Raw genomic sequence first — 10849 nt, 5'->3', positions numbered from 1 at the left:
TACAAATGACCTGCTCTAATCATCTGATTGTGGTTGTATCTCTCTGTTAGTGCTACTGGATCTTAGCAATTTTCCTAATTAATGCTGTTCAGTTGCTTTGACACAATCTGTATTGTTAAAAGCGCTATATAAATAAAGGTGACTTGACTTGACTTGACTAAACATCAGCGAGGCATTCTGTCAGATATTATTATTGGGGAAAACTGCTGTGAAAAGCATTCATTTTCTGTCTTTTTTTCCCCTTCAAATTATAGCCTTAAAATCTGCACTTTTATGACCTGAACAAATAAAATAAATACTACAACAAACAAAAACATATCCACAGGTGTATATAGCAATATATCATTAATACAGGATCGATTCAACTAGTAAAACTAACAACCTGTTTTTTTGTTTGTTTTGCTTTTAGAAAAATTTGGGTAATACATTTTACAGTTAAAGAGCTACACGGTTAGTCTGCATAAAACCGAAATAAAATAAAACTCTCACTCGAGCACGTTGTGTCAAGACTTTAAAAAGTAATGTTTTTTTCTGTCACTGTATATGTTCACGTATATCCAGTGTGGGCACCAGCATATATTATTTAACTGAATATTAAGAATTTGTCAATTTAACTTTAACTGCTAAAATCAAGGGTAACACTTTATTTTGATGGTCCCTTTTGAGCATTCTGTTGACAATAAGTAAATTAGCACCTACATGTCAACTAACTCGCATTAGAGTATTAGTAGACTGTCTGCTTAATATCTGCTATAATATAACTCTTTATTGTTATGGTCTCCCAACAGACACTCTACTGACTATACATTTCAACTTCTAACCCTAACCCTACCAGTCTACTAATACTCTACTAACACTCTAATGAGAGCTAGTAGATATATAAGAGAAATATTACTTACAGTCAACAGAATGTGTTAAAGGGACCATCAAAATAAAGTGAAACCAAATCAAGTGTGTCAAACTTCAAATACAGAAACACAGTCAAATGCAGAATCAGTCGACGTTTCTGATCGGCTACAAGCTCAACACAGTTATATTACATACATATGTTTGACACTTCATTAGTAAGTGTCACAGGTTCGGTAGGTCACAGGTCTGTCAAACACCGAGAGGTCTTCTGTCTCTCAGAATCCATTAGACAGAACACACACATACCTGTGCTGGTCTTCACGTTTAATACTGCTAACATCAGCCAAAAAATATATGATCATTAGACAGAACAAAACTCAACCTGAAAACCCTTTCTACAAAATATTACTGCTATATGTGTGGATATTCAATACAGTATGTAGTCAGTCTTATAGTCACAAAGAGTTTTGTCACTTTCTGCAGAGATGACTTTTTCAGACACTACAGGTGAATGGGGTCAAACACGAACAGATATCACATTTCCCCCATTAATCACATTACAAATTTTATGAAATTCTGCTCAAATAAGCATGAGACATATTTCTCATTAAATATGCACTACTTTGCATACATTTCCAGAACATAAATCTGAAGACTGGATAAAGCCAGGTTTAAATTCTTGTTTGATTTTGTTGACAAGAGTTTTAATTAGGAAAAAAAAAAAAATTTCATCATATTTTTAGGAATAAAATGTTACATAAATCAGATGAATATTATGAAACCTTAAGACAAATAAATGTAAAGTTTGTTACTGCATTACTGTGATGTGAGAGCTTGTCACTACAAAACACTCTGTATGATAGTTTTTGGGTTGCTTTTTTGGGTTCCTTTTGAAAATATTCTTATGCGGTCACATTCTGTTGATACATAAAAAAATGTCATGATTTCCACTAAACTGAAGTTACAATGCATTCCCACATGGGAACTAAATACTTACAGAAACTCCGGTCAGGAATAATGGTTGGATTATCAGTGAGCTCATGTTTCCCCGACAGACTTCAATCCATCAGATAAACATAAATTATGAACTCCACAATTATTAAGCAATGAATCAACAATGAACTGACTTTAACTGAAAAACTGACTGTTTACTATTGTTCTCTTTTTAGAGCTGCTTTACAGCAGAATTGATTTTTGTTTGCATTATTGACGTTTTTCCTGTTTAACACTGTGAAGCTGCTTTGACACAAGCTGTATTGTAGAAAGCGCTATAGAAATAAAGGTGACTGCACTTGATATACATGACAACAAAGCATTTTAAGATGATTTTTGTTTGCATTATGTGTATAACAGAGTTCATAGTGAATCATTTTCAGCACGAAACCCATGTAAATGTGTCCTGTAAATGTTCTTACTGCCACTGGCTGGAAATTCAGCAATCCTGTCATGATATGAACTACTTGACATGCCAAATTAAGCATTTTAGTGGCTCAGTATTCATTCATGTTTTCAAGGCTGTTGGGGAACCACGGACGAGTTACAGGGAAGTGTTTTTTGATATGTGCTTATGAGCTTGAGAAAGGTCTCCTGATCCAACAATCCTGTCAACTATAATGATAAACATCCAAAACACTTCAAATCAAAGAGTGTCTAAACTGACAGACCAATAACTGAGCTGAAGTATGTGGCATTCATTAATTCCAGGCCGTTCATGAACGTTTTCTCATAATTGTGCTGTTGACGTGACTGTGCCGTTCTGATGTTTGCGGTCCTTCCTGCTGACGGTGTGACCGCATGCGATCAGATGAAGCACAGGGACTCTGATGGTAAAATATAGCACATCAAAATGAAATTGTGTTGTTTTTGGACTAGTTGTTTATTTATAGACATGACTGTCATAATTAGAGGACAATAACAATCCCAAACCCCTCACCCCCCCCAACCACCACCATCAGTAAAACTAAACGGTCAGCAATACAAATAAACTGATCCAAAACAGTCTGTGAGCGGATCTGCCGGATGAATGTCCAAAAATACATCTGTACGCCCTCTTCTGTCCTAAATACAGCAGCACCATCCCAGAATGCACTGCACACACACACACACAGTGAGCGTCAGGCACGTGTGCTGCCGAGACCTTGTTCTCTTCACACAGATCCTCCAGCTTTCCATGGATGGAATTACGCTTCTTCCCAGCGAGTGGAGAAATGCAATCAAACACAGCTCCTCTGAAGGGCGACAACATACCGACAGACAGAAAGTGGCAAAAGAAGTGAAGCAAAGCAAAAAGGCTGACTGGAGCAGCTCCACCAGACAGTCTGTGCTGTGATTGGCCAATGCATCAGCCAATCAGAAATCTTAGTGATTTATGATATGTGAAATATTCCAATCCATTTCCAGCGATAATGATCCATATGCCAGAAAATCTCTCTCTCACGCACACACACACACACACAGCTCTAATGCTACATTCATCCTAACGGTTACACGCATGCATATATACATGTTCACACACACACACACACACACACACTCTCACTCACTCCTGGCTCTCTGTTTATCTGAGTGTTCTGCTCTGGATGTTTGTCCAGTGTGTTTCATTGTCCCAATGTGTGTGTGTGTGTGTCAGTGTCTGCACGTGTTTGTGTGTTGTGTCTCATCTTCACTCTACTCTTCCTCTTCCTCCTCCTCCTCACTGATGGAAAGCACTTCCTCCTGCAGGCAGGATTTGAAGTAGCTGCTCAGTGTTGAAGCCATGTGTCGGTCACTGCTCTTGGAGAGGAAATGACCCTCGTCTGGATAAATCTGAAAAACAACCATCCAGAAAATGATCAGACACTAGACTACAGTCAAGCATCAATAAACAAAGACACTCTGCTGCTGAAAAACACAACACCAGTGACGCTGTGCGTGGACAGTCAAGTCTATCTGCAGTGTTCACATGTTCAGTACCTGCAGTGTGTAATTCGCTCCCACCTTCACCAGGTTCTTAATGAGCTCGGCCGTGTGCTGGAAATGAACATTTGCTGCAGGAAATACCAGCAGAATGAGTAAAAAAAGAGCACAAAGAGTAATGCAATCAAATGATCCGCTAACCCATTTAATAACACCTCAAGTATTGAAAAATAGTTACAAGACAAACAAGCAAGAATGCAAATATTCTACACACACACACACACACACTCACTCAGGTCTCACTGACCGTCTGCAGTGGCGTGCAGCAGCATGAGCGTCTGGTCTCTGAAACCTTGTGGATTCTGGAGCACACTGGAAAACTAGAGACACACAGTCTGTCACTAACATCTCAAACACATTCCAGCAGAGTCTGAGTCCATAACAACTAACCAGCACTAACCTGATATCTGTTGTCATCCTGAAGAGGGAAACCCAAATAGCGTTCAGAGAAGGCCGAGGCTGAGAGAGAGAGATCAGATTCACTCTCAGAACCACCAAATCACGGGTCTGAAACTACACATCAGTGTGAACCCTTACTCAATCACAATCACATCAGTAACTTACCATACAAATTCCAGTCTGTCACAGGCGACATAGCTCCTGCGCATTTAAACAAGTTCTCAGTGGATTTAATCAGCAGAAGTGAGATATATCCTCCATAACCCTGCAGAAAGACGCAAACACACAGGTTTATATGTCCGATGAATGTGGACTGTGAAGGTTTTCATCAGTTTTTCTTCCATTACAGCAGCCATGTGTGAGATTGAGTCTTACCCGACCAAACACACCGATCCTGGTTCTATCAATGTATGGCCATTTCAGCAGGTAACTGGAACAAAAGCACAACTCTGTTAGCATGTTTCACAACCGTGTGTGTGTAGATCACCCAAACAGCAAACAGAGCATGAGAGTGAGTAAATGAGGACATAAACATCATTTTTTTAAGCAACTGATAGAAGGAAAAAAGCAGATAAACGTCCTTACTCAACAGCAGCCAGCTGATCCTGCAGTTCCACGGATCCCAGACGCCTGTGCACTTCCTGTAACACCTTCTGACCCTGGAAGCCACTTCCCCTGCCGTCCAGACGAGCTACTATGACATTGTCTGAACTGACCAGCACTGAGTCCCAGTCCAGTGAGTAACGGTCATTCACCTGCTGACCACCGGGGGCGGTATCACTGATAAGCACAGAGAAAATACTGATTAAACAGTCCAGTCAAGGACTGCTCATGCACCTGCTGACCAGCGGGGGCAGCATCACTGACACAGATAAAAAACACATCAGTGTATCGTCACTTCCCTTTCGAGGGAACTTCGAACTGCGTTCTCTAGGGTTCGCTATGGGGAATGCCTTCAGCGTGACCGGTGTCTGAAGCATACATCTAAAAACGACAATTACATTGGCAGGCGACAACCTATGACATAGGTTATTACCTTGCGCGATCACAGTATAAAAGGGCGCCGGGATAACACGTCATCCTCTTCTTCGTCTTCACTGACCGTTTGTTTATGTTAGTGTTAAGCTAAGCACAACTAGGAGTGCGTGTTCTCTCGCCAGAGGCTTTGCTCTGATACCTACAGTTTCACACGGCTCGCGTGCTGTGTGTGTGTGGTGAAGAGCATGTGAATTCAGCTCTCGAGGGAGTTGGATGCGCTCTGCATTCATTGCTTATTGCTTGTGAGGGATAAGCATGAATTGAACATGCTCGTTTCACGAGGAGACAGCTTGTGCTCATCGTGATGCATTCACGGGACTACTGAGGGGGAGGTGAGTACTTCACTATTTACCCGAGTTGGTAGATAGCGTTTGCATGAGTGCGTTTGCCTCTCGCGGGAATAGCGACGCATTTGCGGCAGCGGTTTCAATTCTCGCTTGATTTCCGATGTAATCTAGCGTTTGGGTGGAGCGTGTTTAGCTCCCACGGGAGTTGAATGCATGCTGTGCGTTGCGGTCGCGGTGACAACATGGAAAGGACCTGATGGGAAATTTCTCCCTATCAGTAATTTAACAAAAACAAGAAGTGACTTTCTCTGGACTGCTTCTTACTGCTGAACCAGTGTGTTCTGGTTTGTCACACATACAGTGTGACACTTCACTTTATCCAGTTTAAACCAGTTCAGCTTTTTTATTTGTAAGTGGTAGCATTTCACTTTAAAAAGAAAACATCTACATATTTCAGCTTTGGAAATAGATAAACAAGCGATTTATTTTAAATTCTTTCAATGTAATAAATATAAGGAGACAGTTGACTAAGTAAGATAAAGTTAACCGTCTCCAAAAACAGCATTTGTTCTGATTAAAACCCACTAGATATTATTAGGAACATTACTCAAACACTTTGAAGGATGGCCAGTAATTGTTTCTGAAATATTTAGTTCTCCATTTATATACCACACAGGCATTGGTCAGATCCAAGACAGTTCATGATATGTGCTCCGCACAAAAGGCAAATTGTTATGTATGTGCGCACTGCACCCCCACTTGACATTAACAAAAAAAAAAAAAAAAAATCCTCCTGCCCTGCATATGATGAGCTGCTTGAGGTTATGGATCACGCCACGGCGAGGCTTGACTTGCCGTGGAAGCGGGCCAAGAAAGTGACGCCTCGAGGCTACCTCGATGAGCGTTTTCTTTCTAGCCATAGCCCTCCAGCTCAGATGAGCCTTCCATTCCTTCCCGATCTTCATGTGGAGATCGAGAAGGTTTGGAAAAATCCATTCTCGTCCCGCATCCACAGATTCCAGCATAATAGTTATGCAAACATCAAGGGGATGCGTGAGAATGGTTATGAAAAGATGCCCCCTGTTGAAGAGACACTGGCCTGCTATCTGTCTATGAGGGAAACATCTTCTCTTAAGGCTCCCTCCCTGCCGTCCAAACCCCTTCAGGATACATCTCGGTTGAATGGCAGGGCATACACGGCAGCAGGTCAGGCTGCAGCCTCGTTGCACACCATGGCGGTGCTTCAGGCTTATCAGGCTGATCTGCTGAAAGACTGGATAAAGGCCAGGGTCTATCCCCTGATGAGGTGGCTGAGTTGCGTCGCACCACGGATCTTGCTCTCCGTGCCACTAAGCAGGCCGCCACTGCCATTGGCAGATCCGTGGTTACGGAGAGACATCTGTGGGTGAGCCTGGTGGATATCGGGTCGAAAGAGAAGGGCTTTCTTCTTGATGCGCCGGTTTCCCCTTCTGAGCTTTTCGGCACTTCCGGCGAGACGGTGGTCGTGAAGTTTAATGAGGCCAAGACGCGCTCGGCTGCCTTTAAATCCTTCATTCCACGAAGGTCCAGGGTTCGGACTTCGCCTCCAGCCTATATCCATGAGCCTGAGTCATGCGCGGGGAGCCATGGTTGGTGAGTACGATCCATTTTCATCTACTCGACTGCTAGTTCTTGTGTATTCGATGCTAGCCTTTCTCTGCAGCGCTACTCGGACCTGTTCTGTTAAGTCTGTCTGACTTCTAGGTTTGAAAGAAACCCACCTGCTAAGTCAGGACTTCCTGCTGTTGACCGATAACAGTGATGGTTTCACTCATCGGTTCTGGATCCAAGCTGTTGATAGCCATCATCTTCGGCTTGGAAACGCAGCCTGGGCTTCTGAGGAAGCCTCCCAGCATCAGGCCCCCAGTATAACGCTGCAACCTCAGAACCTGCGGGTCCTTCTCGTGGGCTAGTACTCTTCTGAGTACATGCTTCATGACATGCTCCTTATCCTCTGGCCAGGGTGTGCTACTCATTTCTCACCCTGAGGGGTCTCCCGAGGTTTGAGTCGTTCCTTAACCTTCATGCACACTCTCTGAGCTAGAGCTCCTCTCGCTGAGGCTTTGAGGAGTTTAATGCTCCATAGACGGTTGGGGCCGTGGTTCCTCACTGTTACACTGCCCTTATGGTTGAACCAGTAATCACCCCTCTGCCGAGTGGGCTGGAGTACACTGCGTTCCCTGAGGTAAGAGGGATTTGTGTTTCTGTTGAAACCCCTCTTTTGTGATTCTGCTCTGAGGAGCAGTAAGCTCTATACGCATGAATGGTTATTGGGTCACGCTATTGCTTCAGATTATATCGGGTCTGGTTATACAGGACCCACACTCTCTATTGAGATAGAGATCATGTGACTGTGTCCAGCTGCACCAGTGGACTGTCTTTTATTGGGCCCTGCTGGGTTACCCCTTCTAATCTAGCGCCCTGTTCTGGTCGAGCTGAGAAGTGCTCCCCTCTCTGTGAGGGTTAGCTATGAGTCGCTCCCAGTATGTGCTGTAAGGGCCCGCCTCAGCTTGAGAGCCGAGAGCACTGCTCCCGAAGGACCCCATTTGCAACAAATTAAGTGTTAGGCCCGTCTCTGTCGCCTCCTTGGTCAGTTGCCTTTATGTTGGGACCCTGTTGTTCCCTTAGAAATGTGTGATCCCCTTCTAGCAGGATCCTATTTCTGATGTCCCATTTGCAATCTATCTGCCCCGGTCATGGCTGTGCTCCCCTCACTGCAGGAGGGTCCCTTTAAACTTGCCGGTCCTGGGCAGGCTGGGTGAGTCCTCCTCTCGACTCGAGAGTTAGGTCCTCTACCCTGGGCTATTGGTCGCTTCGGGTCGAGTTGGGTTCCTCTCTCTCCTCACTGGGGATTGAACCCTCCGCTCTTGAGCTCCATGGCAGTGACATCAGGAAGTTGGGCCGCTTGATGCTTCCCTGATAAGCTTTCTCTATTCGGGTCAAGCCAGGCAGTGCTCCCCTCACCTCAGAGGGTTGTCTTTGGTTGTCTAAAATCCACTTTGAGGCAAGTGTGCATGCTAAGCATTCTGCGCACTTTCTAAAATCCTGTATGGTAAGGGTTACGCGCTGTTAGCCTCGTTCCCTTTCTCTGAGTTGGCTTAGGCCCGGGTTCTCGCCTTGGGCTCCACTCAACTAATGTATTTCTGTTGATACATTTCTGAGCAGGGTGTTGCTACCAAAGATCTGTCGAGGCAGTTCTTTGAGCAAGCTCATTCAACCGGTGGTAGCCCCCCCTGGGTGACAGGCCAGGGTCTGGTGTGGTTTTTAGACACCTGGCCGTATCCCATTAAAGGAGTCTCTTTCTTCTGATTCCAAGCCTTGAGCTCTGCCCTAGGCTTGGACTTTCCAGCCCAGCCACTATCAGGTAAATTGTTTAGGGTATGCAGCTCAGGCCCTTGGCCGGAGGCGATAATGTCACTGACAGCCATTAAGGCGTCCTAGGTCCAACTCCCATGGCTATGGTAGAGTTGGTACTTAGTGCTCGCTGTGGTTTTCTGGCATGCACTCCCCTCAGCATGGTGGCATGGGTATACCATTCCCCATAGCGACCCCTAGAGGACGCAGTTCGAAGTTTCCTCGAAAGGGAACGTCTCAGGTTACGTATGTAACCATGGTTCCCTGAGAAGGGAACGAGACACTGCGTCCTCTAGTTTCCTTGCCATGCTTCGGACGCAAGCTTCAGACGAAGAAGCGGATGACGTGTTATACCAGCGCCCTTTTATACTGTGATTGCGCAGGGTAATGACGTTATAGGCTGTCGCCGGCCAGTGTTATTGTCGTTTTTAGATGTATGCTTCAGACACCAGTATAAAAGGGCGCTGGTTAAAAGGGCTAAAAGGGTGTCTCGTTCCCTTCTCAGGGAACCATGGTTACACACGTAACCTGAGACGTTTTATGTGCATTCAGCTTTCATGATGTACTTCTGATCTGAAATAACGTGCCTCTCCTGGTTCTGCCCAAGTGTGTTTGCAGCGCCTTTGAAATTCAGCCTGAGAAACGTGTGACACCATTTCTACTCACAAAGTTAAGTGGACATTTCAATTTAAAAATCCACCTTATCTGCACATCACAGGGTTTTAGGAGAACAGTGAAGGGAGTCAGTGCTGTTTGAGTGACAAAACTACTCAAGACATCCCATGAACCAATGCAGAGATGACAGATCTAATAGCACCAAATGAACAAAACCTCTATCCGTTGTAAGTAGAGCATAGAGAAATTTGTGAAAGTAGTCCACGAACATTTCCAAAAAAACATGATATGATGGCAGATTTCTTTTTGCTTGCAACTGACTTTTTGTGGTTTAGGGAAAACAGCCAGTCAAAATCTTTGCATCACTGCTGTACAGTTCTGATGATGCAGCAATATCTGTTATTTATTCTAAAAGAGTCTCAGTGTGCCGTTCAGATGATTTAGTGGAGGAAATCAAAGATAGAAATACTGCTGGTGCTCCTGGAAATGTTGAAGAAACGTTTAGTTCAGTTTCTAAAAGGCTGACACACAGTGTTTCAGTGATCTGGATGAAGGACAATGTCTGCTTGAGGGAATCGAGTTCATCCTGACCATGCCCTTCATTGACTTTTATGTTCAAGCAAAACAGGGCAATTTTGTAATGCTCCAGTCTAGGGCTGCCCCCTAATAGTTAGTAATAATACTAACCTTTAGTCGACAAGAAGAGGATTGGTCGACCAAAATTGTATTGGTTGCTTAGTCGCAGAAAAAAAATCCACGGTTAGTAGTGAGGTCACGCAGTCCGTGACGGACAGATCGTTAACGGCTGGATTTTGTGGTAATACCGTACATCCAAACGATCGCCTATCATACATCGACCTCAAATATGGCTTATCATCTGAAATATGTAAGTAGTAGCAACTTTACATGGCCGCTCAATCTAATGTTAACCTAGAGAAATGTGCGCTATTCAAGTGTCTGAACAGTAGCGCTCACAGCAGGACAGATGGAGGCGCTCACTTGCTCTTAAAATACTTCATCATTTTTGTCATACAGATAAGAGTAATACATCTTTCAAATCTGTAAAGCCTCTACGTTTATGTGTGTGCACTCACTATAACAACAAATAATAATAATGAAAGCAAACAGGATGTGCTTTCTGACGTTTCTGTCTCTGTGAACTTGAGCGCGAAACTGTGTATACTTGCCTTACAGACATGAAAAATATATCTATAGAGAGTGAAATGTCTACTTTCAAATGAAATAATTCAAATCTGAAAAAACAAATAGCCTATTCTCAGATTATGTAATCCGTATGAAACTTGCATGCAGGC

The 10849-nt window shown here is 43.7% G+C and overlaps 1 protein-coding gene across 1 annotated transcript in view; it reads right to left on the bottom strand.

The window, feature by feature from the left end:
* Positions 1-2460: 2460 nt before the first annotated feature.
* The window catches only part of LOC107740732 (inactive dipeptidyl peptidase 10-like), a 32538-nt gene continuing 24149 nt past the window's right edge, over positions 2461-10849 (bottom strand). The window contains exons 19-25 of the mRNA XM_016553240.1: positions 4789-4983; positions 4579-4633; positions 4369-4468; positions 4205-4263; positions 4052-4124; positions 3802-3875; positions 2461-3654 (exon numbers count right to left, since the gene is read on the bottom strand). Coding sequence (XP_016408726.1) covers positions 3517-3654; positions 3802-3875; positions 4052-4124; positions 4205-4263; positions 4369-4468; positions 4579-4633; positions 4789-4983 — 694 coding nt within the window. The 3' untranslated portion in view covers positions 2461-3516. The remainder of the gene's footprint in view (positions 3655-3801; positions 3876-4051; positions 4125-4204; positions 4264-4368; positions 4469-4578; positions 4634-4788; positions 4984-10849) is intronic.

Source organism: Sinocyclocheilus rhinocerous, unplaced genomic scaffold (genome assembly GCF_001515625.1).
Source record: "Sinocyclocheilus rhinocerous isolate Xijiao unplaced genomic scaffold, SAMN03320098_v1.1 scaffold3693, whole genome shotgun sequence".
NCBI lineage: Eukaryota > Metazoa > Chordata > Actinopteri > Cypriniformes > Cyprinidae > Sinocyclocheilus > Sinocyclocheilus rhinocerous.
The sequence above is the reverse complement of the archived record's forward strand: the minus strand, read 5'-3'. Positions and strand labels throughout refer to the sequence as shown.